Genomic DNA, 27,913 nt, shown 5'->3' with positions numbered 1-27,913 from the left:
TTTGGAAATATCAGAGGGCTTTATTTGGAAATACTGAAGGGGCTTATCTCAGGCAATTGTTCAGTATTGTAGCTAAAAAAACCCCAAAAAACAGTGTTTTACTTGCAAACAGAAATGGAAACAGCTCAGTGGAAATTAATAATAAATTGGTAAGTTCCCTTGAAGCTGCATCTGTCTAACTTGTGTTCCCTTGTACATGGACATCACTCCTTTGGCATTTTCCTGCCAGGTCTGCTCAGTTGTCTCAGCTCTGCCTGTTCCCCACAGCTCCAGTCATGAGGAGCTGATGCAATTTGAGAGGACATTCACTACTGCCAGTTCTTCTGGAACTTGTGATTTAAGTGGAGTATTTGGTGTTGTTTTTTAATTCCAGCTCTGGAATTGTGCAGTTTCACAAGCACCTCACCATTTAGTGCCTTTAGAATTGGTACCTGCTGAGAAGGAAAAAAACCAAGCTTACAGGTGGTTTTGTAAATTTGAGACTAAAAATGTGATTTTTAGTTCCCCTACAATAGATCAACTTGGTGGCAGGTGATGGAGGTTCTGATTCAAGGCTTTTTCTCCTCTCACCTCCTGACCCACCATTACTGTCATCCTGCTCCTGCAGGCTGGGCTGTAAAAGTGTCGGCCTGCCCCTTTGAAAACCAGCTTCAAACAAAACACTGCTTATTATTAAACTCCTGCAGAGGTTTTCAAAAAATAATCAAAAATAGTGACTCGTAGAACTTCACATTTTTTAAAACTGTTTAGGATTTTTATGACTGCATTTATTTTGGTACAAATTTCATCTGCTGGAATGTACCCTCCAGCTCTGTTCCTATGAGATCTGTTTTTCTGTAATGGACTTGATAGGAAGAGTTGCTGTGCCTGGGTAGTTTCCTTTAGTGAAGTTGGAATAACATACATATACTTAAGGTAGAGTAATGAAACTGTCTTGAAACAAGAACTCTTCTAGTTTTCAGTTAGAACCTGCAGTCTTGGCTTTTATAGGCACAAACCTGTAATCAAATGAATGATCTGTTGCGAGAAAGGAAATAACAGTAAACCAAAACAGAACACTTAAAATTTTATAAATATTTGGCTTAGTGCTTGAGTGTGTATACATACATGCCTTGTTTTGCACAGTAATATTTTCAGGTGAATTGACCATAGGAAAGGATACATTTTTTATGGCGTTCTAAAAACCATGTGAACAAGACCTTTACAAATTTAAAAACTTGGACTTTTGTTCATCGCGGATATACGAGTTCAGCCAGAAGCTGGCAATTTTACCTTCATAGTACCTGCAGTTGCTATTACCAGACTACAAGACATTTAGAGACAAATACTCAGAAAACCCTCTGGTAACTGTAATTTAGAGGTAAATTAAGAAACTGCTTTGCAATCTCCTTATGTACAGAATCATGTATCATCTCGCTCAGTAGCCCGAGGCATCAGCAGCTTTCAGCATGAAATTTAGTGCATACCTGAGTTACTGTATATCATGCATACTAAATATATGGCTTTTATAGACATATAAATCACAACATCAGGAGCCTTGTTTTCTAAATGTAAAGTTGATCTTAATCTCAACAAGGTGGCTAAATTTATCTTAATAAGAGAATCTGATCCTGTGCAAAGGTTACGCTTGGTGAATCATTAGAAGAAAATGTGTGTTCTTAGAGTTTCAGGTAACTGCAGAGAATAATTGCTCAACTTTCTGTAAGTCTGGGTTGTCAGCAAAGAAACACTGTCAGTGCCCCAGGAGGGCTGGGCCAGTGCAGGGGTTTATTCTGCTCTCATGTGTTGCTGTGGCTGTAGATAAGGGCTGAGAGGGGGCAGGTACTGAACTGTTGTATTGGTGTAACCCAGTACATCATTTGGCTGATTTCTGAATCCCTTTGTGCTGTGGCAGTGTGGGACTTGCCACAAATATAATGGAAATGTAATGAGAACTTTATGCCACCAGAATCACGTTTCGTAATGATTGTCAGTGGGAAAACTCTCCAACAGTTATTTTTGTCTGAAGTTCTATTAGCAAAAGGGGTAGAAGTTGTCAAAAATGCTGGGCAGTCATTAAAAGATCAGCATTCAGATTTCTTTTGCAGTTAAAAAGGAAACACTGCTATTGGCAAAACCCTGGAATCATTGAGGGTTTAATCCTGTTTGTATAAAAGCTGTAAAAAAAGACCCCAAACAAAGTAAAAACCTTTCTGCTCTGCCATGTGAGGAACATGAAATACTTGAATAGTGTGCATGCACAGGGATTTCCCCCACTTCTTTAGCTGAGCTGGTCAGCAAATCACAGAATATCAGGATGGTTTGGGTGGGAAGGGGCTTTGCAGGAATTATTTAGACCAGGATTGATGTTTTTATGGGATTATAAAATAAAAAGAAAGCCGGTGAATTACTCTCGCAAAATAAAAGAAAGTGTAGTTGCTTTGCTTTGTATTTGAAATAGTGTTCTGTTCTGGATGAAGCATGCTCTGTGACTTGGAGGTGTCATGAAGGAAGAAGTTCCTGGGAGGGAGCCAGGGATCAATCTCAGTAGAACAGTGCATGTCTAAAGCTTCTTCAGCTTGAGACTCCCTTTACACCTGCACTGGCCTCCTCTGGACCCATCCCCAGTAAAGTGAGGCCACATCTGTTAGTCCTGAAACAAAACACTTCTGGTAATTGCAATATTTGGAATGGGCTTGGTTTTTCCCTTTCAAAAGGCCCATAGCTGTGTTATTTGCTTGTGTCTCAGAAGAGGTGACATTTCCTATGAAGCAGTGTGAGGTTGGCATTGCTCAGCGTGGCAGGATATTTACTGCAGGGTTCGGGGCTTCTGTGGCTCCCCCAGCTGCTCTGATTTCAAACACAAGCAGCACACACCATTGAACTGCTGCTTTTAGTAGCCAACTGGGTCCTGCAGTCTCCCATTTACCATTTCTGCCTGATAAAGGCATTTTACAGTCTCTTTCTGGAACACTTGGGTTTACGATGTTTTAACCTACTGAAAAATTGAATTATCGTGAAGGCTGGTTTTGTACTTAACATGTAACAGAGTGCATGTCCTGTACACACGTACTAGAAAATTAATGGTTTGTTCTTTGACCTGTCACTAAAATCTTGGAAGCTCTGCCTGCAAGACACTGTGGAAGCAGAGAATTGGGAATGCCATTGATGAATGTCTGTGTACTCTTTCCAGTCTTCTAACCTACAAACTGTCTCCTTTTCTTCTTTCCTCCCATCCTGCCTAGGCTGTGAAGACTGGGGTGATACAAACATACTCCATAACTTATTCTTTACAGCTCCTTAAAAGAATTTATCACTGCTAAAGTCCCTTCACAATCGAGCAATAGGAAACTGGGAGGAATTACAGGAAACTGCCCCCACTTGGGTGGCTGTGGGACTTTGCTCTCAGTCTGGAGGCTGTCAGTGATTCAGTGTGCTGGGTCATGGATTTATTTATTTCATTTCACCATGAAATGCAGCAATCCCTGGCACAAAGCACTGCACATTTTGAAATCATCCTCCATATTTTCACACACATTGTTTTCATCATGTGAGCATTTGCTGCAAATGAAATTATATGTCTGACATCGATTTCTTTTTTTTTTTTTTTAAATCCTTGTTTCAAAGTGAAATGAAATGAGAATGTTAAGTAATGCTGGACACAACAGAAGTCATCATTAGAGAGTGGAACATCTGACTGGCATTTATTTGTCCTTGCTGAATTCAGAGATTTCCAAGTAAGAGTTGTAATCCTTGATGCTGGGAGTGGAAGCAGTTTTGGAGTACAGTAGTGATGTGTGAGAGTGATGACACATGTGGCCTGTGTAGGGGTGTGTGTTCCTCCAAAGAGAGTATGAGTTTGGGATGCTTTTCCTCCTTTTCCATTCCCACTCTCTCCAAGCTGTAAGCAGCCAGCAGCTTTCAGGGGTTTCAGCTGGGCTGTGTTTCAGGAGCAGCAAGGCAGGTGTGTGCAGGAGAATGGAGTAAGTACCAAAGCTGGCAAGGGAAACAGAGCAAAGAGTCTGACAGAGTCACAAGGCTGTGGTGCTGATTTTTGGCTGTGATGGTCTGTGGGACACTAATGAGGAAACCTTCAACAGAAACATTCTGTGGTAATGCAGTCTTCTGTCAATGTCAGTGATTTTCAGAATGGGGATATTTTATTGGAGTGCCTGGAATGTTGTTCCAGAAGAAAAGCTATCCTGATGTAATAGAAAATGTGAAACTGAAAAAAAAACAAACCACCCCAAACAAACAAAATCCAAACAAAACCAAACCACCCACCCAAAAATCACAACCCAGTGCATGCAACCATCAAAGCAAAGTCCCTCATTTTAATTGAGAGATTCATAAAATGCTTTCTAAAACTTGACATGGAAGACAAAAATACCATACCCACCAAAACAGTGGCAACTTGCCAGAATGATTGGGAACTTCCTATTATAATGGTTATTACTGTGGCTGAAAGGAATTGTGTGACTTAGTCAACCTCTATCCCTGTGTTTTTTCGGAGCTTTGAAGTAATTTGAAGTCTTCAGTTCTATCTGCTTTGGAACCAAATACAGTTTTGAAATTTTGATGCTCCTGTACACGTGTTCAGTCACATAGCTAACTTAATTTCCTTTAGCTTTCTTTTTGTTCTGATGAAAGAAGAAAATTAAGAGAACCTCTTTTATAGCAGTGATTGGAAATCATCAAACTAGGATTGTCTGATTATTGGCTTTGGTGGGCTGAGAATGGGAGAGTGAGTGTCTGGAAGGACGGAAATGTGTGCTGTGGTGTTGATGCAGATTTGTACCAGCTCAGTTGATTTGAAGTGCAGGACTTCTCTTGGATGATGCTCAGCACCGTTGTTCTCTCTCACTGCTGCTGCCAGGACAGGCAAGTCTGGTGTGTCTCCAGCAACATCAGTCTTGTGCTGGACCTGCCTTTATCCAAGTCAGGTCACAGATCTAAACCTAAACAGAGCCAAGGTCCTGCTCCTTATGGCAGCATCTCTTTGTTACTGAAAAGTGGCTTCTGGTTCAGGAACTGTCCAAGGCAATGAGCAAAGTGGGATTGTTTAAAAAACAAAAGTTCCACTTGTGTTACTGTCTCTTGCGGGAACCTATTCCCAATTCTCAAGTGTTTATATTATCATCTCAATGGCTGGAAAATCCTGTGCTTTGCTCTTGGAAAGACCAGTGGAAAAAACTATTCAGCAGCTGAGGTGGCTTGTTACCCTGTCCTGGTAGCTGGACACTCCAGTGTCTGCTTGTTTTGGCTCAAGCCTGATGGTGTGCTTGTTACCTTCATCTTCCCTTCCCCTTCTGTAGGGCCAAAACCCTCCTCTTCTAAATTAGCTCTCTGCAGAGTGTTTCAGGACATCACAAAGATATCCCACATGTAGATTCTAAGATTTTTTTTTTAGTATTTCTTTTTTATAAGGGTTGCCTCTTGCGGTAGAGTTGAAATAAACCCCATGTCTCCTCTGGGAAATAATGCTGAAAGAGGGAGAATATATTTGAAATGAATGGAGCAGGAGCAGCAGGTTTTGTTGCCGTGATTTCTGAATTTCAGCCATTGAAATGTTCAGTACCTGCTTAGCTGGGCAGTGCAGAGGTGGAGGAGTGTTCTGGGGACTCGGCCTTGGCTGAAAGGGACATAAAGGACCCTCTTGGCTCCCAAAGTTGTTCCCACTGGTGCAAAGAGCTCTCAGACGGGCTAAGCAAGTCTGTTGTGATGTCCTGGAGAAGGGAGCCTCTGTCCACAAGTATTTCAGTGGATCTGCAGGATGTGGTGAACTCCTATAATAGAGCGATGGCCGCAGCCGCCTCTGTTCTAAGCCAAAGTGCCTGGAGTCTGCAGTGGGCCCAGGAATCCACTGGCACCAAAGGATTGAAGGGTTCTTTTGCCTTTGTGAGTAGAATCTCCCATGTATCTTCTGTCACTTCTGCTGTTTGGAAAAACAAACAAAAAAGCCCCAACCCAGGACTCGGAAATGAAAAAAACGAAATAAGTTTCTCGGTACCATCAAAGGTGTGCAGGAGCTGTTTGGGAACCTGATCAGTTGGTACATTCCTACTTCTATTAAGCTGCTCTGTTACTCACACTGAGTGCTGGATTCTGCTCAGATGTCTCATCACTAATTACCTGCTTGTTGAGCAGGTCGTGGAGGAAAATAGACTGTTGTTGGTCAGCCTGGTTGGTGTCTGGGTCTGAGGGGTGTATTTACTTTACATTGTCATTATGCAGTCATCATGTGGTACATTCAGATGGGACTCCATTAAAAGGCTTAAAAGTATCTGTAATGATGACCAAAGACTGGCAACAAATCCCCAAATGTATATGTCATTGGATTCCTTGCCTTGGGCATAATTCAGTCTGGTGTGATTGTCTGACTAAGAAAGTCATGCAGACTTATTAGACAGAAGGGATTGGAAGGGTCAGAACCGTTCACCTGCCCAGGGCAGGACCAGGTGGAGTGTTCATGGTTAAGGTTTGTCAGGTGGTTTGTGGAGACCTGTCTGCTCCAGGAGCCTGGGACTCGTGTTTCAGTGTGTTACAGTGCTCTGTGCATTCACCAGTTGAATCTGTCTGAGGGATGCAGGGATCAGAATTATTGTTAGACTCCTACTTTTAGCCTCGTGAGAATCAGCAGACAGGTAGATGAGCAACCAAAGAGGTGCTCCTGGGAGGGGAAGTTGTGTAGTGGCAGTTTGAGCCCAGATCCACTGTGGACTAAGGCTGAGTTTGGTAACTGCTCAGCACAGCTGTACATGTGAACCAGGTGCTGCTGCTGCTGGGTGGGCTTTGGTGTTTCCAGCTGTGTGACACAACTGGGAGCACTGCAAACAGTGAAGGAAGGAGCCAAGTCCATAAAAATGTGAAGTTTGCCTGTTTTGTTGCTCCCAGAAACATTTTAAGTTCCATAATGTGAATTGAAATTGAATACTGTGGAGCTAAACATGATTGGAGACAGACTTTTTGTCTGGTAGGAAACTGGTGATGTGTAATGAATGTTGTATCTGGAGGTTTTCCATGTGAATGGCTCCTGCTTGTTCCCGGGTTTTGACTCATTTCTAGAGTACGTGTTTCCTGCCCCAAACCTCTTTTAACCTAGAGATTTGTATTTCTGTTTTTCAGTGATTATCAGTCATGATTAAAGAGAGGAGCAAGTGTTAGCATGAGATGGATACTCAAACTCTAGTTCTCTTCTATTTCTGAGAGTGCATTTCCTTTTGCTTATCTGTAGTTTGGCCAAACTCAGCTTATAAGAAATAGGAGTGTTTCTGTGCCTGAAACAAAGACCTTTCTCATTCTGCTTTCTGTGTCAACTGAAGGCTGAAAATCCGTCACGTTCTGGTGGGAGAGCAGTTCATGTTCTAGCTGTTATCTGAAGACATGAGTGTTCTTTTTGTGGAATAGTACTCTTAGTTGACTAGGTAGTATTTCCAGTTCCTGAAGTGTTAATTATTCTGTGGAGAGATTTTTTTTTGCTGGATTATTTTTTATTTTTCCTCTTTCTGTCAGTGCAGTTGCTGGACCTGGAGACTCTGGTTGCATTTTACTAGATGCAGGCAGATCCATCAACAAGCACTGTCATGCTTGGAGAATTTACCTTCTTCCCCCTGACCTTGGCACTGTTGCTGCTAGAAGGAAAGATTCAGTAAATAGGCTACAGTTAATTTATACTTTTTTGGGGCTCTCTTGTGAATGATTGTGCTGATGATAATGGATTCAATGAGCTTTTGTAACACAGACCAGTGTGAGCAGTTCTGTTTATGAGACAGACACCGGAACGATCCTATTCCTTAGTTTCTGTCTGTACTTTCTCCCCAAATCTGGATGGATTACAGCTAGTTTCACACCAGCCACTGTGTGTTTTTTCTCACAGGATACTTTCACACCATATTTAAAGTAAGATTTGAGTGTTGTGCAATATTGACTCCTTCCCTGAGCCCTGCAGAAGATCCCTGCAAAAGGTCCCCTGCCTTGCTCTGCACTGGGCATTTCACAGTTCTCTTCAGAGCAAAACTGTAAGGCAAATAACTAGTGGGAAAAGTTTCCTGAGCCCTTTGAACTGGGCGGTGCAGTTGCCATGGTTGAGATGTAGGACGATTTCTTGATGTTTACAGAGTTCTGTGGTGTGGGAGGTTACAGGGAGATCAGAGTGAGATGTGAGAGGCTCTCAGCAGTGCAGAGGGGACCCCTGGGTGGGACGGTGATTCCTCCCTCTGACTGTCTGTGGCACTCTCGCTGCAGAAACAGCTCTGCTCCCTGCACAGCAACTGCTGAGCTGGCTCATTACTGAACACAGGCACACATTTCAGGGGGCCATAAAATGCCCTTTCAGTGGATCACTGCTGGTTCAGGAACAGCTGGCATGAACTGCAACTTTTCTAGCGCTGTACTCACGGTTTGGTCTCTTCATCTCAGAGTCACTCAGAGGAGTACACAGATTTGTCTTGGGTGGGTGAATTGTAAGGGTTTTTTCCTTGCTTCGTTTCCCTGAGCAGGAAGTCACAGGTGGCACACTAAAGCTGTTAACATGGTGACAAAAGCTGTGCTGAACTCGAGCAAATGATATGTCCAGTTTAATGATGTGATACTCAAGAGTCTCTCAAGTCAGGGGACTCTAAGGATGGGTGTGAGGCAGAGGTAGTTGGCATGAAGGTATCACTAAGACTGTGGTGTGCTGCTGCTGTTCCCACTTTGAAGGAATCTCATCATATTCCCACAGCAACTTTTTGAAGCGTGTGTGGATTTTAATTAAAATTTTGCTTTCCCCAAATACTTACTTTGTTAACCAAACATCTTGCAGCAGATTATGGCATGGTTTGTTTCAGCTGACAGCACTTAATCCCGATTCATTTGCACTGTTCAGCGTTTCACTGGTGGACAGTAAAGGTACCGTTGAGGGCACCCCAGGGTTTGGCTGCAGCCGAACATCAAAGCGTTTCCCCACACGTGCAGGGGCTGTGCTCCTGGGAGCTCACTGCTGGCTCGGCCTTTGAAGTGTGATATCATCCACGGCCTCTGCAGGAGACACAAACATTTTGTGGATATTTTTAACCCTGTGTTATTAACTGTATCTCGTGTAGGTAAAGCTGTCCGTGTCAGCACAGATGTGGAAGTTGGGGTTTAAGACCTGACCGTGCTCTTTGCTTTTCAAACGTGTCAGGCTTGCCTGGCTGTGTGTCCTGTCTGTCACTGTTGCTTTCTCGTGTTATAGCTTGAGACTCTGCAGTAAGATTATCTGAGAAGAAACTTGTAAGAAGGGTGTGCTCAGATTTGTCTCTGAATTCAGTTTTACTGGTCCATTGGCTGTCAGGGATTTCACTTCTAAATCTCTTCCTACTTGACTGACTTCTCTTATCACAGAACTTGAACTTCAGAAAGCTGATGATCCTGCAGTGTAAACTTTGGGATTTATTGTTTTCCCTGGTACACGAAAGTGCCTCTTGCTTGGGACAAAAAAGATGGGAGAGAGAATCCCGTCATCAAGCCGTGGCCTAAATTCTGTTTAAATTCCTTTGCCCGACAGTTCTTGGTTTGAGACTAAATTTTAAGGAATTAAAGAACTTAAGATTTGGACAAATATAATTTGGCTATCACAGAATATTTGAGTTTGGAAGGAACTTCTGAAGGAACCTCTTGTCCAACCCCCTGCTTCGATGCAGGTCGGGTTGCCCAGGACCATGTGCAGGTGCCTTAAAGCATATAAATAGTATATGAGTATAAGAATATAAACAATTAATCCTCATCCTCTCAAGGTTTTTTAAAACTACTTTTGAAATAGAGTTAAAAAGCTCCTGTGTCTTAAGAAGGTATTTTCAAGGTTGAAATTTTGCAGCTAGTTTAGAGCAGGGTTTCGTTTAAGTACATAGAACTTTCTAAAGCTGTAGCTGTGCATGCATGATGTTACAGTGTACCTTAGAAATCTACACAAATCTCTTAGGAAATATACTTCCCTCAAGATAATCCTGCTCCATATTTATTGTTACCATCAGCTCATCCCAAGTTCTGGGTAGTGTGTGTGTGTGTGTATTATGGTTATACGTTGTTATCTCACACACACACACATGGATCAGTGCAATTTGTGAATTCCCCTGTGTGGGGTATGGTCAGGAAACAAAAAGTGCCAGTTCTTGTGTTTGCTGTTTTGCTGATAACATGAAAAACACCTCAGAGGAGAAATGTCAGTGGCTCTTACTTGATATAAAGAATCTGTCCCTGTGCACGTAGAGGTAACACGTTGTTTCTGAAGGTGCAGGAGACGTGGCTCCCTGTGAACTTGTGTATGTGGGGAGATGTATTTTTCAACTTTTTTTTGCCCCTATTTTTCCACTCAGCAGTTTTTCCTGGTTCTTCCTTCTGGAAACAAGCACGAGCTGTCACTGAGCATGGCTTGTCTGCCTCCATGTGAGAAGCCCCACAGAAAACACCTCAGTCAAACACAGGCTAAATGAAGGCAGAAGGTGAAATCAGTGTCTGCTTGTGTTACTGTTTTCTGATACTCACTGCTGACACCAGATTTACTCTGTAATGCCTGGTAGTTTGTTTAATGTTTTTGATTAAACAAACAGCCCTGTTACCTTTTTACATATTGCTTGCACAAAACATCATTTGTATTGTTGAGACATCCGTTAAATTAAACTTCTGTTTTTATTTAGGTGTATGAGTTGGACGGCATCCCCTTGATTCTGGACAACTGCAGCATTGATGACAACAATCCCTGTATCCTTTACAAAAGAGTTCTGGTTTTGAGTGTGACTCACGAGGAGAGGTGTGGGGTTTCACAGATGGGTGCCAGCACTGCTTTCACTGGGTGCCCAAGTGTGACTGGCCTCAGGACTTTCTAGGTTGTGTTTAAATGGTTCAGAAGTGAGCAAAGGCACAAATAGGCTTTCATGAGCTGGATTCTAAGTAAGTTGAATTGTGGTTATATTCTGTTTCCTAAAATAATAAATATTGCTGGTTTGCAAATGTCAGCTCAGAGAGCCAGCTGTGACAGGAATCTGACTCCAGATTCTGGCTGTTGTGTCAGATCTTGGAGCCTTTGCTTCCATTGAAGCATCTGTTCAGGAGACTGAAACAGTACCCCATCAATTCTCTGCACTTAATAAATGGGGTTGGGGAGGTTATTCTAAGCACAGAGTCAAGGCTTAGAAGCTGTTGTAAGAATGTGTATAATTGAGAAAATCAGTGGTGCTAATTACTGAAATGTTGGGGAGATTTTAATATAAATGGTATTGTGCTTCATACTATCTTTTTCCTGGGGTTTAAGAATAGAGACTTTCCAAGACAGATTGCTGTTAGAGAGAAATAACTTTATATTGAAGAGAAGCAGTTGTTAAGCAGAGTTTCCCATCTCTTCAAGTACCACACAGTCATCCTACCAAGTGTGTTCAGTCAGGGATTTTCTGCCATCTGATCATTAGCTCTGTGTGAGTTTCTGGTGAGTGTGTCTGGAAAGCAAATGCATTTCCTGTGTAGAGTCATGTTGCCTTTCTTATACTGAACACATGAAACGAGCTTTCAAAATTAATTGATAAGAAAAAGGTCACTTTCTAACAAGTATCAAAAAAACCCACACAAAAATTAAGTTGTGAAAATGGTACATATTCTCTCAGTTGTGTGCTGTGGAACATCATCTACATATAAATATGTCTTGAAATAATGTAGATGACAGCACAGGCTGAGTGGAGGAGCAAGGAGTGTTAAGTATCCTCTGAGTTACTCACTTCATTGCTTCATGTGCACAAGTTTTACATTCCTCACTGTTTCTGCACCTGGAGACCTGGCAGTGTGGCTCTGGACAGGGCACTGAGGAGCAGAGTTGTACTTCCGTGGGGCCATTCAGGGAAGGGGCACTGCTGGATGAGGTGGGAAGGGCAGGGAAGGTTCCCTTTCCCTGAGCAGAAGAGCAGCCCTGAGAAAACCTGGTAGGGAGCTTTGGTCCCAAGTGACTTCTTTGCTGGAAAGCACAGCTGTGCAACTACCTCTAGAATGTCTTTCTAGGATTAATCCTTCATTTTAGCTGTTAGTAAAAGAGGATAAAGTTGGAGGCCTTCAAAGGCTGGAGTTCTAATTTACAATCTTGAATGAAATGAAAATAAAATACCCAGGGAGTCTTTACTGCATTTTGAGCAACGTGGGACTTCTTACACCTTTTGATACAGGCTGACGTTTTATGGCTGCACCATAAACTTCTTACCAGAGGATAAAATTTTGTTTACTTGGTTTTTAAAGACATCATAACTATGTGAGCTTTCACCACTGCTCCGTGGCACAGAGTGCAGGGGGATACAGGCGAGTGAGCAGCACGTGGGCAGAGGGGCCTGCCCTGCTGTGCCCAGGTTTGCTGGGTCAGCGTTGGCAGTGCAGCTCCTGCTGCTGCTCTGGGCCTCGCTCTGACCTCGTGCTGTTCCAGGTGCTCTTGTGCTACATGAACTTAGTGCTCCCCTGCCTCTGACATTCCTCATCTGCTGCCTTCCCAGCAGAACTTACACAGGGAAGCAGAGGAGGAGTTTGCAGTTTAGCTGTTTCTACTTTCACCTGCTTTGCAGCACATTCTGCTACCTGTGGCCACCACAAACCAGGTCCTCAGCAGCACGTGGGGCCTGACTCCACTGCACAACAATTGCATCATCTCTGAAGAGATTCAGCTGTTTCTTTGCTCTCTTTGTGCACCCCAGTCCTGCCTGGCACAAATCCCAGAATCCCAGGATGGGTCAGGCTGGAAGGGACCACAGTGGCTCATCTGGTCCCACCTCCCTGCTCAGGCAGGGCCAGCCCAGAGCACATGGCACAGGATTGTGTCCAGAGGGGTCTGGAATATCCCCAGTGAGGAGACTCCACACCCTCTCTGCTCTCTGTTCAGGGCTGGGTCACTGCCCAGCAAAGAAGTTCTTCCTCATGCCCAGGTGGAGCTTCCTGGGCATCAGTTCCTGCCCGTTCCTGCTGTGCCATTGCTGGGCCCCCCGAGCAGAGCCTGCTCCATCCTCTGCCCCCTCCCTGCCTCCAAATTACAGGTACAAAATTTTCTGAAGAAAAAAATGTAACTTTAATGGTAAAAGTGATAGGATTTTCTTCCTGGATGAAAAAAATAATTTCCCTAAAGTATGCAATTCATCAGGAGAAGCTGGACTGCCATTTTAGATGTTAAAGAGCTCTTTATTACTTTTGAGAGGAAAAATTCTTTGAGTCTTATTGTTTGTAGCATATGGAAGAATGCTGCAAGAGGAAATGGGTCTGCTCTCATCCTAAAATAAATTCCTTTGTAAACCTGTCATTTCCTTAAAATTGCCTGCTGTGAGATCCTGAACAGTTCTGTAGCATTCATAGAACTACCAGGGAGTTTGTAGCTTACAAAGTTCAACTGACATGTTTGCGTTGCTCTAATTAATTGTTTAAATTCATCTTTCAGTGCCCAGTGTGGGAGAACTGTTACCTTGTCTAATTACATCTCAGGCTTGTAACATTTACATTTATACTAACAAGGAGTATTTTTTCCTTCAGGATATTTGATGAGTACAGGCCAACAAAGCACCACCCTCATTGGTAGCAGACACCAATATGATTATGGACAGTTAAGAACAAATTTGCTGTACCTCTGTAATTATTCAAATTGGTATTTTAAATTTGCAGCTACTACAACTTTGCATGTTTCCAAGTAAATTCAATGGAGAAGTGCTGAAAGATGCCAGATTTTCAACTGTGAGCTGCTGGGCTTTTAGCAGAGGGGAAAAGGTAAGCAGAGTTAGACTAGAGTTCATTGAAGACCTCAGAGCCTGAGGAGTTAAACTTCAGAGGAGGTTGAATATCACTTTTTCTATACCCTTTAGATCTTCTGTCTGGGACTGGCTGCACCCTAATCATAACTGTCCCTCTGTATTTAATAGCAGTCAGGCTGTTTCAAAATGCAAGTGGAATAGTTTGCCTTTAGATTAAGGAGAGGTCCTTTCATGAGCTATTTATTTTAGTTTTGAAAATTCATTTTCTTGTTCTGCTTCTGAAAAGTTGGAAACCTTTTGCTTTACCTTTGTAACCTGTGTTTAAGAACAAAGAAATTAAACATGCCACAGGGTAGCAGAGTGGGTTGGAGATGCCTGTCTGGGTAATACCAATAAAAAATTTACTCCAAATCCTGCTTTTCAGGTTATTTGAAGAAAATATATCCTGCTGTGAGGATATATGTTTATATATATGTCTGTGTGTGTGTATACACACATATATGTTATATATACAAGTAAACACCTAGCTAACTATGTTTTAGGAGTAAGAATTTTCAGCATTTGTGAAAGGAAAACCTGTGGTTGCTGTGAACATCCATATACAGATCCCTTAGTTTAAATGATGTATAAAAATGTAGAAAATGTAAGATAATTTTTAGATACTCCTTCCCAAAGCTGCTTCTATTATATTCAGTCTGAAAGTCATCTGAGAGGTAGATTGAAAATACTTCTGACTTGATGGCAGCAGCAAGTATAATTGTGGTTCATGAAACTGGCTGAAGCTGGAGGAAATCAAGTTGCTCTGGTCTACAACAATGGCAGTTTGTTTTTGGGAGATGCCAGCAAGGACTTTTGGGGGAGCTGACAGACATTTTATTTCTAAGTTACAGAGTGCAACCTAAACCAGGCCACATGCTGTAAAAAAGCCTCGCCGCTGAATGGAGGCCAGTGGAGAGCAAAAATAGGAGTGTGAGTTGAGTTTTTAGAGTGAACCATCAGAGAGTTGAGCATTTTCACGTACATGTGGCTATCCCATGAGTGTTGCCAAAAAATACAGCATAATGTCACATCAGTAGTGGTTGCCTTTCTTTGGAAAGCTCCCTTCAGGCACTGCCAGTGCATTAAGTAGCTGGATGTGACCTATTTGGTTCTGTATTTTCACAAGCATACATGAAATCACGTTATTGAGTGGATATGGATCTGTAAAGGACCCAGGGTACTGATGAGAGCAGCAGTGAATTCCTCATGCCCAGTCAAGTTTTGCCCACCTGGAGGATCTTTGGGGTCCCTTCCAACCCAGGCTGTTCTGTGATTCTGTGGAATTCCCCTTCTCCTTGTCACTTTGCCACTTGCTTTGCTGCACAAGTGAGTTTGAAATAAGTAAGTTTAAAGTCTGCCTGGGCCAAAGTGAAGTATATTCTTTGGTAGAGGGCTTCAATTTTGCATTATTTCTGGTTGCTGTTACCCTTATCCTTGGATGACACAGAGCACTACCAGCATCTTACTGTCAGCCAGTACTGAGTGTGTCCCTGTGACTTTAACAACCACGGCAGACAGCAAGTTTTTAGTTGGTCGGCAGTGGAGGGACGGGACCTGTCAGCACAGGTTAAGAGCATAAATCTGTCTGCTCATAGTGCCAAAGGTGAAGCAAAATATCAGCTGAGTGGAAGCCAACTCTACCTGTTCTCACTGGCACAGGTTGGGCAGAGAAGTTGTGGCTGCCCCATCCCTGGAAGTGCCCAAGGCCAGGTTGGACGGGGCTTGGAGCAACCTGGGCTGGTGGGAGATGTCCCTGCCCGTGGCAGGGGGGTGGAAGCAGATGATCTTTAAGGTCCCTTCCCATTCTATTCTATGATTCTACTGCAGATGGAAGTAGGAGAGCAAGAAGAAGTCACTTATTGCCGTGCTCCAGTTCAGACTCCCTGAACTGCTGTGTGCTGAGAATTCACCTTTAGAGAGAGTGGAGAGAGTGGAGGATCCCTGCTCTGGGCACGAGCACAAAGCTGAGCTGCCTGTAACTGTGAGGGCCAGAGAAGAGGTGGGGAGAGGAGAAGCTGGAACAGGTACAGGGGTGGTTATTCATTGAGCAGGAACAGCCTGAGAGGGGCTTATTTCTTTCACCTGACTGAGCAGATCAGATCCTGTCCTGTTCCTGCAGGTTGCTGGGAATTCTTTGGAGCTGTGTTTTATTAGAGACAGTGGATCCCAGGGGCCTGTGTGGCTCAGAAGGGAATCCCCCAGTGTTGTATCAGGGTGGAGTTTTTTGGGCTGGTCTTTCTTCAGTGATTCCCAAGAAGTTTCAAACTTTGTGTTATTTCTGCTGGTGAAAGGGGACAACCACAGCTCTTCTATTGGCTGTGGTAGGGAGGGTCACCTGTCTGCTGCTGTCACTGTGTGACAGGGTGATTTTGACACCCCTGAAAGAAGCATTGCAAGTTATCCAGTTTTGTTCTTACAGCAGTGATCATGGACCAAAGGGGTCTGGATTCCACTCCAGGTAGGATTTTTCAGTATATTATCTGAAATGTCCTCAGTGGGGTTATTACAAAGCTCCAAAGGGGGGGAGGATCTGGGCACATGCTCCCTGTTGGAAAGGGCACAGGAGGCATTTGTGTAACCTAATCTTGCTTTAAATCACACTTGACATTTGCTGCACATCTGAAGAAATGGGATAACACAACTTCCATGTCTTAGGCCACTGTTTATCTTTCCTTGATGCTGCAGACTCTTCAGGGCAAAACTTGGTGAAAGGTGAAGAACCAATCAAAAAACTTGTTGCATTAAGCATGATATTTAGTAGATCTGAGTTCTGACTCAAAGACTGCACTTCTGAAGTATTTATTGCCAGAAACTTCATCTTAGAATGAAAACAAAAATGTGGAGATTTCTTGTGAGAGGTTCCACATCTACTAACACTATCAGTAATCCCAACTGTTCCCCAGGAACAACTTCTTTCCTATCAAATGCAGCGTTCTCCTCATATGAGAAAGACTTGAGACCACAAAAGGAATGCAGTGTGCAGTACAGAAAAAGATACTTCAAGAAATTAAAGCATTTACCTTTTTTTGTCTTCCAGAAATGACCACAGATTACACTTTGTGTTTGGACATTTACAATTCCTAACGGTATCTTTCAGGTTGCAGGTTCTATAATTTCTAAAATTAATTTTTTAGAGCAGCTGCAGGATGATTAAAATACTGAAAATATTGTAAAAAATATTGAAATTCAGAGGGTTTTTTTGGGGGGAGGGTGTTGGTGCTATTATTAATTTCCTTGAGAATTTATAAAATCCTGAGGCAGACTTGCAGAGATGTGAATATGAATCTGTTCTTTAGTATCTCGTTCCTGCCCAGGAATGAGCTGTGACCCAGGAATGCTGAGTGACAACAGCCCTCCTTAAGAAGTGTGTGATGTTCAGGGTCCCTCTGAGAGCTGGAGGAAGTGTAACAGAGCTGTACAGAATGCAAGAAGGCTCTTTCAAATGTTACATTCTAATATTTCTAATCCCCTGAGAGGGGTAATCTCTGTAGGCACCAACTCATGCATGTAAAAGTGAGGAATTAAAGTTAATAACTCTATTTCTAAACCAAATATTGTCATATTTGTCCTCTGCCCTAATCCTCTTGGTGGACTTAAATCCATGACAGGCTTCAATTCTTGAAAGAAAGCAGATCTTTAGTTACCAGGAGCACCCAAAAAAAAAAAAAAAAGAAAGAAATGAAGAAAATATATAATATTTCACTGCTTTTATAGCTCAAACAGCTTGCTTGATTTTTCTGTAGACTTTCTTTTGACAAATTCCCCTCTGGGCTGAGACAGAGCACTAGAAATTTGAGAACCAAAGGTTTTGGGTTTTGTTTTTTTTTTTTTAAGTAAAGCTAGGAGTGGTTCAGAAATATTGTTGAGAATGGAATGCCTTCTACAACCACCTTATCATATTTCAGTCTGTCTTGACATTTTTTCTTGTGCATACCTCCAAAGAACATTGGGATGTCATCTGGCCAGTGCTTTGCATAGTAGCTTTATTCTGGCGTTTTCCTGTTGCCCCATTTTTGGTCACTGTTGTTAGAACAGTTTTACCTTCAGCTGGTGAGTGCCTTGTCCCGTGTAGCTCCTTCCTGAGCCCGGAATGATCTGCCCTCACTGCCTCAGAGCTTTGGTTAAACTGTCCTTCGCTTTCCAAATGGTTTCCCTGACCTCACCTTTCCTCCCACTCTGGGTGTATTTGCAGTCCCTTCCACTGACCTTGGGGGTTTGTTCCTTTCTCCTGGTGTGTGGAGATTTCCTGAAGGAGGTGCAGCCCTTTCCTGAAATCCTAGATGGAATTGTGGCTAATGGCTGTTTTGCTAAATGCATACTTGGTTACAATTTAGATGCATCTTTCGAAACACCCATTTATTTTAACCATTGTTGGTTTTGGGTGCACACTGGGTATCAGTTGGTGTCTGTGAGGATGGAACTGGAGTTTCATTTACCTTCTGATTATTTGTCATAAAGTGACATTTGAGATGACCATAAGCAGCAGGGGGGGAGTTATTCAGAGACCCTGGATCAATAAAATGCTCACGTATTTTGCTGAAAGATAAGCTGGCATACAGATCCTTGTGGAATCTGTATAAATGGATGAATCCCTAGAGATTATAAACAGAAAAAGAGCTTCAATCCAGATTGTGTCAGCTCAACTTGTCATCTACCTTAGAGTGGTAAGTTATAATTAGCTTTGCCACATGCCAGATATGAGCCAGGTTGGGTTTTTAAGTGTGGTGCCAAATTCTTGAAAGAATTATTTGACTTCTATAATCTTCATGTTAAAGCATTTTAGAAAAGCTGGTTATTTCTCTATGCATGTAAATGCACATGAATATATTTCTGTGTGAAGGTGGAGCCTTTTTCTTTCCATGTCCCAGGACATTTAAAAGGACCACAGCAGCGACATGTAATCAGTCTGTGGACACAGATACCACCCCCCATCCCCCTGTGCTTCATATCTCAATGTTTGTGGCAGGTTTTAATAGTAATTTGAGACACGAGTTTCAACTTCATGGAATTTGTGCATTTTTTTCCATACCAGGGAAGAGAAGATAAGCTGAGGCACTTTTAGCAGTTAGGTGACAGCAACTGAAGGTTTTTCTTTATAACAGAACAGCCTCCTAACCCTGGTACCTGGTAGGGATAACAAACAGATTTAGTTGTCATGAACTCTTAAAATGGGATTAGTGTAAGAGAAGGGACTGTAAGAGCAGAATATTTTGACTGTGGAGCACTAACTTGAGATTGATCAAGAGTGTGATTATTTCTGTTTTAAAACCAGATGATTTATAGTTGCTCATAAATTATGGGTTTCTATTAAAAATGTAAGTCATAATTTTAAAAAAAATTGGCAGTCTAAGCAGCACAAATGAATGTGTCATATTCATGGTTTTAAGCTAGTATTACAAGTCTGAGTATAGGGCAAAGGAAAACAAACTAGAGGTTATGGCTTAATTTTTTTTGGAAGTTCTGTAAGTTTTGGCATAAGAGACATTATAATAAAAATAGCCTGACAGAGCTAAACATGTCCTATGGCTTTTGTAGCTCTGGAGTGCTTGACCCAGATTTTATGTTTAAGTTCATAGTATGCTAAGGTGTTTTGGCACTGGGTTTTTGAGTCCCACAGAGCACGAAAGGCAGCACATAGGATATAGATTAAATGTTTAGCTGGCAGGCATTAGAGGCTAATAACAGTCTGGGTGTATAATACTGCTCAGTGTGTCCTGTGTGAACTGTTAACCCAGATATACCAAAGGGAGAACAGTCCCCATGTTGGTGCAGGTAAGAAAGGCCTCAGTACCCGGAGTGCTGGAGCAGCAAACACCGTTTAATGACCCTGGGGGGCCGTTCAGCTGCACCTCACTGAGGGGAGGGGGGAGTTGGAGCCTTGGAGCTCAGAACGAGCCTCCTGCTTTGCTCTGGCTCTCAGGATTGAACAGTGCTGAAAATGGCCCTGGGAGCACAGCTGGGAGTGAGAGGGCAGCTGGATATTGTGAGGAACTGCTGGGGTTCACTTTTCCTGAATTACTCATAGCCAGGGGAGCAGGCAGCTGCCCTGCACCTGCAAGCAGACATACAGCACATTTGGGCAGAATGTTTTACCTACCTCTGGTGCCTGTGCTTCAAAAGGGATGCTGAAAAATCCAAGTGGAGGGAAGAGACACAAGAACTTTGCAGAGCTTGGAATATCTCCCTTGGTTTCTTTCTTTAGTTCATGCCAAAGATGCTTTATCAAGTGCTTGGGTTATGATGTGGGAATTATTTCTTTTAAATGTATAATGAAAATCAATGTTTGGAAGCAACTCTGAACAAATCTAAACCAGAAATAAATCACAGGCTGTAACGAGTGAGAGATTTACCTCCTGGGACAGTTTATTTAGGGACACAGTGGAATCTCCCAGTCAACACTGAAAGTCCCTCAGAAGAAGGCAGGAAAATATCTTATATGTGAAACAGAATTGACAGACTTGATTTCCTGAGGGGCTGAGCTTTGCTCGTCTGTGTTTGTGCAGAAGTGTTGGGCAAAAGAGGTCTAGTTGTCCATTCTGGTCTTAAAATTATATTTGTTGGCCATGGACACTTAAATAGGTGAGCTCTCACTGAAAGTCCTAGGTGAGATTTAACATTCCTGTCTGCTGGTTATACAGAAGATATAAGTCTCTGTATCCCATAGGGCACACTTGAAAAATGGATTCATCATTGCAGATGATGGGTAGGATGCTCAGAGATGGAGATTAACACAAGTAGCCAGAAAGATGGTGCTTGTCTGCACGAGGAAGGCAGAGCTACTGGTGTGGGAGGTTAGTGAAGGCCTGGGGACTGGAAAAACTCTTTAATGTACAATTATTTTGTGCTACAGATGTTTCCTATTTTTTGTAGGCTGTGAATCACAGAGAGTGTTGCCTTTGTACTGACACTGGATGACTTTGAGGTGGGTGGTTTGAAGTGAGGAGAGGGAAGGAGGGAAGGCCAGGCTGCCATGGCACAGGAGTCTGGTGAGGCTCTGCTGCCACGCTGTGGTGGGGATGGAGCCTTGTTTGGCACGGCAGGGTCCAGCCCTCCCACCCGTCCCTGCCACCAGGTGAGAGGTACCTGCAATAGGAATGAACCTCTGCTTTCCCTTCCCTAAAGAGTGTGGTCAGGAATAAAAGCCTCTCCCGGCATCCAGGGGCACCTCTGTACCTTGGAGGCTTCTGGGTTAAATGGGTTCTGACTCTGCAAGAGCCAGGCAAGGAAGCAGTGACATTCCCAGTTCATACAATACTGCTTTTGAAAGCTCACTTATCATCCAGAGTGTGGTGAGTGCAGTCATAGGTGGTAAGAACTGCTCTGGAATATAGGAAAATACAGGCAATTGGAATATTGTAGATTTTTTTGTTCTGCCTTCTAGGCAGAGCATTTTAAGTTTGTATAGGCTGAATTCCTGAAGTTTTCTGATGCTGATAATTCAATGTGAGGTATAAATAGAGTTCAATGCATTAATTCTAAAAATATAAATTAGGCTTTTGAAAATAGGTAAGTCAATTAAGATAAAACCTTTCGTTCTTTACATTTTCTGTTACTACACTTTTGGTAGTGTCTTAAGCACAAGTAGACTTTATTTTAAAAGGTAGAGGAGTTGTACTAAATTGCTGTCACCTTATGCAGCTCCTAGGACTTGCTAAAACTACTAAAACCCCCTAGATGAAGAAGCCTGTAGAGCTTGGTAAGTGCTTTGGCTGATGGTGGGACCAGAACTGCCTGTCTGCTGCGTGTGGTCAGTCCCAGCACGCTGCTCCCAGCTGGGCTGGGCACGTGTGGTAGTTGTCCAGAGACCTCTTTAGTGGGGAGAGGAGTTACCTTCAAGGTGCTGTAAAATGAAAGTGCTTCAAAGGACTGAAAGGCTTGAAGGGGAGATGTTTTGTCTTTTCAGTGTGGTCCAGTCACGTCGGCAAGTGGAAGTGACTCTTCTAACATGACACTTCAGTATTTCATTCCAGTCTGCAGAAGTTTGAATCAAAATTGGATTATTTTTGAAGACCAGAAAGAAATACAATTAACAAGAATTGTGTTTTTGTTATCTCTGGGTTTTAGCCCTATAGACCTGTTCCAGAACCGGTCCTATAAGGTTGAATGGCTTTAGCTGGGGGTTGTATAAACAGCCCATTTGACAAGAGTTCCAACCCACGGGAGTTGACTTTCTTAATAAGGTTTTGTATCTCCTCCTATATTTGATTAAAATGTAGTTGATATTTAAATAATAAAAATCCATTTTAAATGAGGTAATGGGATAGAACAAAGAATATCCTCTTTTTCTCGTAAGACCTAATTACTCTTAAGGAAGAAAGTTCCTAAGTAGTGATTTAATTATGGAAAACTGACTGTAGTGCAGGAAATGGTCTAACTTAACAAAAAAAAGTCCCTACACTGTGTAATAAATCAAACCCTCCACCAAGAATGTTGTATTTAGAGATTCCTCAGTATTAATAACTATGAAGGGGACTTAGGAAAACAGATGTATGTATGTCATTCTGCTTGTCATCTCTCTTCAGTATCCTGTATTAGTTCATAGTAATACTTAACTTTCAAAACTTGCCTTTTTCAAGCAATGTACTTCCAAGGTTCCTTGTGCATTGCTGTGCATTTGCCTCCTCAGCCTCAAACCTCATTAATAACTTTGTCTGCTCTGTCTTCCCTAGAATCCAGATTGCTTTGTGGGACAGTTTGTAGGGGTCCTGATGGCTGCACTGGGCTTGTCAGGAATGTTCAGTCCCAGCTGGACTTGGTACTCTGGGAGTGAGAAGCTGGAATACTCTCTGAGAACTGGTCTGCACATCCTGCTCCCCAGTAATGCACGGCCACGGGGGGTTGGCTGGGGACTCCTGGCAGGGCATGGGGGTACTTTCACACCCCATTAAACCTACAGACCAGTCACTGGGCTCCTGCCTTGACTCCAGCAATGTCTTGGACCACAATCCAAGGGAAAAGAAGCAGGAGAATTGTGAAAAGTTTCCTTTGCAGTCAGTGGCCAAACTTCCACAGGATTTAGTGAGGTAGATTTTCGTGGCTTCCAGATAGTAACATTTCTCATCCCTTAGGGCTGATCTTCTCCAGCCCTCTTCCTTTTTCTCTGGGTTCCCTCCTCCCTGACAGTTGAAGTTACAACCCAGAGGAGTGGAGATGATTTTAAATTTTAAATTGTGGAATGAAGCTGTTGCCCTGTCTTCCATGCCTGTGTAGGTTGATTCAGTTTTGTTATTGTTTGCATAGGTCAAAATAGCATAGGAATCCCATAGCACACAGTACTGAAGGGTTTTGGAAAAGGGTAGCTATAAATGCACAGAAATGTTTGCTTTTGGTCCCTTAACAGATAGTCTGGTGATGAGGCTTCTGCAAAATGAAATTAATTGTTTTCTTCCTTTTGTATGCCCTCTTCCCTGTGACAGAATATCGTCAGCTTCCCTTGTCTGTAATGTTGATTCATTTGAGAGTGCAATACACCCTGTTGGAAAAATGCAGACAAGTCTGTGCCATGAGATCTGCTGCACTTGCTGTGTTCCTTCTCTTTGGTGCAGTTTCACAACAAACAGGCTCATGCTCTTATTTGTAGTAACTATGGCAACTTTAGAAGCTCTCTTTCTAAAGCTGAGCATACAATAAAGTGCTTAAAGTGTTGGTAGGATTAGAGACTCTCGAATATGTTTAATTTTCTCCCTGTGTCTCTGTCTTTGGAGAGGAGCAAGAGGGTAATGTGAGTATTAGGGTTTTAATCTGGCTTTAATCTCGCTGACACTCAGGTCTGCCCGAGCCTCCCCCAGCAGGAACAAGGGGTCATGAATATTCATGGTGAGGGCACAATGGGCAACCTACACACAGAAAGGAGTTTGTGAAGGAGGGAAAATGTTATTGAAACCAGTCTGCAGCTTCAGCTACAGTAGTCAATAATGATAAATGCCAGAATGGTGATAGAGTTCATAAGATAATGGGGATGTCTGAGATATTATGTAAGCATGGATGGGTCTGGTAATGGGGAAACAGCGTTTGCTGGGGGGGTTAGCAGTGGGTTTGTGTTAAGGGACATAAGGATGATGGTAACAGGATTATTCCCAAAGCTAATGCACACAGGCATCTCTGCGAGTACTTTTGTGTCTGTGTGGCACTTTGTGAGACTGAGAACTGTCACTGAAAATTGCTGTTATTCCTGTAGGAGGTTTTCTTTTCTGTAAGTGCTGTGTTTTACACAGAGCTGTATTTTAGGAACACAACAAGAAAGATCTGCTCCTCATCCCAGGAGCAGAGCCAGGGAGGGTGGTAGCATGTTTCTCACAGTCCATTGGGAGAACTTCATGTTGCTTTCTGGCACTGGTGCAATGTCCTAAATCAGACCTGGGAAAGACCTGCAAGGTTTTAACCTTGGTTCGTCAGCATTCATGAGCTTGCCTGCTTTGCTGCTCTGAAATCTGTTCTCACCACTGGTGCTAATGACTGAGACTGCTTGTATGTGATTTTATTTCTCAGGCAGTTTTTTGGTTTATATGCTCAAATGTAATCTTCAGTGGAAATGCTCAGTTTATGTAACTTCAGTGTAGCTTGGCACTTGTCTTTTCACTTAACTGTAGTAGTGATGCACTGACAGAAGAGAATACATGGATATTCTCTGTCATGTTCACCTGTTAAGGCTTTGATGTGATGCATAATTTTTTTTGGTGTTAATTTCTCTCCTCTGTCATTACCTCACAGTGGAGTTTTTTGAACCACGAAGGTGTGCAGCATGTTTCCTGGCAAAGTGTAAAGAGCTCTGTCAGAGGAAAAAAAAAAAAACCTTGTAGTTGTTAGTGCTTTGCCATTTTTGATTTTCAATTCTGGACTTCTCGAATGTGAAAAAAAATATAAACTGCTACTAAAAGGCAGGGGACTGTTTCACTGACCCATGCCAGTGCAGGGCTGTTCCCTGCCAGGTGTGTCCAGGCTGCTCTTCATCCAAACCCTTCTCTCTCTGTTGGGGATGTGTAAGATAGATGGTGTAAGATTGTGTCAGGCCAGTTTCTCTCTTCTCTTGTTTTGTCTGAGGTTCCCATTTTCCCCAGCTGAGGAGTTTTTCCCTCTCCTCACCCCCTGGCAAATGCCAGAAGAACACCACCTTATCTCTGTGCTTAGGCACTCTCCAACCCAAAAGACGTCAAGGAGATGAGTAAATTATGCATATTCCTCTCCTGGATGTGAAGCTACATGTAGTAAATAATTGGTGCCCTGCAGGCAAACCACTTGTGTGATTCAGAAAGGGTAACTTGGGAAAGATTGTATCAAACAGCCTTTCAGCTGCAGAGCTGGGACCAACATCTCTGACACTTCATAAAATGAACACTGTAGTTCACTTGGAAGATGCCTGGTTGATAATCCTGGGAATTTAAATCCTTTGTCTACAGCCCTGACATGTGCCTCAATCCTGGCCCCAAGGGACCACCTTAGAAGGTGAATGAGTTGCAGCTTGTACCCCTTCCAATGTCAGCAGGAGCTCCCTGCCGGTGATCCTGGGGTCTGGTCTCCTGGAAAGTGTGTAAAAGCTCCCAGGCACAAAGGACCCAGCTTAGGTAACCTTAGAAGTTAAAGAATTTTAAGTGTCTTGACATTATTTGTGCTATTTTCAGATATTAGCCTGGATAATTTCTCTTTTTCTACATCTCTTCAGCTCTTGCAGTGAAAATAATAGTTGTCTTTCCTGGACATGATTTACAGCTTATTTTGTTCGCCAGTGCTTGGAAGTGTAGTGCTAAAGTGTTTGGATCATAAACAAGTGACTGATTTTTTAATTTAATCCCACTAGGAAGATCATTGGAATATTTCAATTAACTGTAATTTTGGTTTGAAACAATATCTCCATTTAATTCTTGAAGTTCATTTGTATTTTTGTTAGGGTTGTTTTCCTAACACAAAGCCTAGTAAACTTGACTGAAGTTAATGGACATAAATCATTCTATTAAAAATTAATATAAATTAAGTTCCCTCATATGCAAGTATTTGCAGGTTCAGTGTCAACACCTGTCTTAAATGTCTTACTTTTTCAAACCCTTGATTTCTACTGGGTTTCGAGGTTTAAGGGATTGGGGGAGGGCAGAAGGAGGGGAATGCAGTAATAAATGGCAATAACCAATGTTTCATCTCTGAATAAATAACCAGTCCTTGACTCTGCCCCCCAGTTGTGAACCAGTGGGCAGTTTTTGCCATCCGGAACCTGACGGAGCAGAACGAGCGGAACCAGGAGCTGATCGCGGGGCTGGAGGAGCAGGGGCTGGCAGAGGGCTCTGCCCTGGACAGCATGGGCTTGGAGATGGACAGACGGGAGGGCAGGCTAATCCTCAGGTCTGCCAGGAAAAAGCCCTCCTGAGCCGAGGAGTATTTCTCTTATAAAATAGTCTTCCCTGCTCAGCCAGTCAAGATCTCCTTTTCAGTCCCGGTCTGCTGGAAGTGTTACACCCAGTGTCAGAAAAGCTGCCAGATGAGGCTTCTGCCTCGTAAACAGAAGCACACCTCTGTGTTTCCTGAACACTTGGGTAAATCAGCCTGTGGAACAAAGTCCTTCTTGTCAGTGGGTTGGGATTCTTGTTTCCTTGGGAGAAGGGTGTCATAGATGCAGTATTGAGTTGTTACAATTCCCTTTGCTGAACCTGGGGATAACTGTTGTTAAAAAACTCTCCAAAGAAAGAGCTGCTTTGCAGGCTGCCCTCCAGTAAAAGATCTGTGCTGAGTCAGGGCTAAACAATCAAAGTTTTCAGTCATGGGACTCAAATATCTCTGTTTATCTAAGGATCGACGGGATGTTGGATGTACATAAATATTTAGTGAATTAAACACAACATGCCTTCTGTGTATTTAAATTATGAGTAAACCTTCTTTTCTACCTTGTTACCTTTCAGTCTTCATGACAAGTGTATTAAAACCAAAACTGAAGCTGTTGTGGCAACAGATGCTGCATTCCTTTGCACTGGGGCATGTCTCTGTTTTGGAGACTTGGGTGTTTGTTTGAATTTTATTTGTTCCTTTGGAGGGTAAGTCAGCCCACTTTCCTTTTATTTTGCACTTCTCATGGGTTTTCTGAACTCTGGCAGACTGCTGAAGAGGTAGTTTCTCACTGTGATTAATTCTAGGAGTTTCTTTTCACCCCTCTGCCTTTCCAAAACATTGACAAAACTCATTTCCAGTTAATTAATTCAAGAGAGGCAGAAGAATGGAAGGCCCTGCCTCTTCATTTTGGGTACCCTCCTGTATTGTTGTTGGACCCTGCCACTGTGGAATGTGGCATGAATGAGATGGGGGAAGGGGGGTGAAGCCAGGGTGGGGGGGCACAGTTAACTCTGTGTGTGCCATAGCTTTGCCCTGGAAGCCAAGAAATGTAACCATGCACGAGCAAAGCAGGAATTGCAGCTTAATATTGCTGCTGCTTGTGTGTTGTTGCTGCCATTTGATTACTTCCAGTGATCTCGAACTTGCAGGTCTCAGGAAAGTTAATTTGTTGGCATTTAATCCCATTCTTAAATGGAAAGGCAAGTTTATGTCCTTAAACTCCACGTGCCTGTAACCAGCCTTCAGCCATGTGCATCAGCTTACACTCCTCCAGTTCAGTTTTTTGGTTTAAAAATGGGAAAAACACAGTACTTTGAGCTGTGGGAAGTCCCCAGCAGTGTGTGACAGAGCTGGGGAGTAGAGCTGGGCTGCTGAGGTGGTTTCAAGTTAACTGGAGGATCTCGGTGTGTGCCCTGGTGGGACTATGGATTTGACCCAGTGTGATTTTAGACACCTGTGGGGTTCAAAGGCAAGGATCCAACACTGCTGTCTTCAGCCCCTTCTCAGGTAAACGGGGTCTAGAAAGGGATGATGGCAGTAGGAACAAAGACACGAACTCTTGGTGCTTTTAGTGACTTTTTGCTTGGAAGACAGATGGGGGGAAAAGCGTTCTTTGTGTTAACCAAGGGTAAACATGGCTATAAGCAAAGTGTTTCATTTGCTTTTTAAAAATATTTTGACAGGAACACTTTGTCGGGTATTAAACCCTGTTGTGTCCAAGTGCTGGTTTATAAAGTTGTGTCCTATACAGGTGGGTGCCTTTTCCTGGCTGAAGGGAAAAGGGATATGGTTGTGGTTCTTCTTGAGCATGTGGTTTCTCAATGATTTCCTTAAGCCTTAGTTCTTGTGTTTAGGCCAGAATTCAT

At 42.8% G+C, this 27,913-nt stretch overlaps 1 protein-coding gene across 1 annotated transcript in view; it reads left to right on the top strand.

The window, feature by feature from the left end:
- The window catches only part of ATXN10 (ataxin 10), a 67,236-nt gene extending 40,624 nt beyond the window's left edge, over positions 1-26,612 (top strand). The window contains exons 10-11 of the mRNA XM_027742835.2: positions 10,635-10,698; positions 25,904-26,612. Of these exons, the coding sequence (XP_027598636.2) occupies positions 10,635-10,698; positions 25,904-26,091 (252 nt within the window). The 3' untranslated portion in view covers positions 26,092-26,612. The remainder of the gene's footprint in view (positions 1-10,634; positions 10,699-25,903) is intronic.
- Positions 26,613-27,913: the final 1,301 nt, after the last annotated feature.

Source organism: Pipra filicauda, unplaced genomic scaffold (assembly GCF_003945595.2).
Source record: "Pipra filicauda isolate LSUMZ 115617 unplaced genomic scaffold, ASM394559v2 scaffold493_size893225_pilon, whole genome shotgun sequence".
NCBI lineage: Eukaryota > Metazoa > Chordata > Aves > Passeriformes > Pipridae > Pipra > Pipra filicauda.
This window is presented reverse-complemented; position numbering and strand designations above follow the sequence as displayed.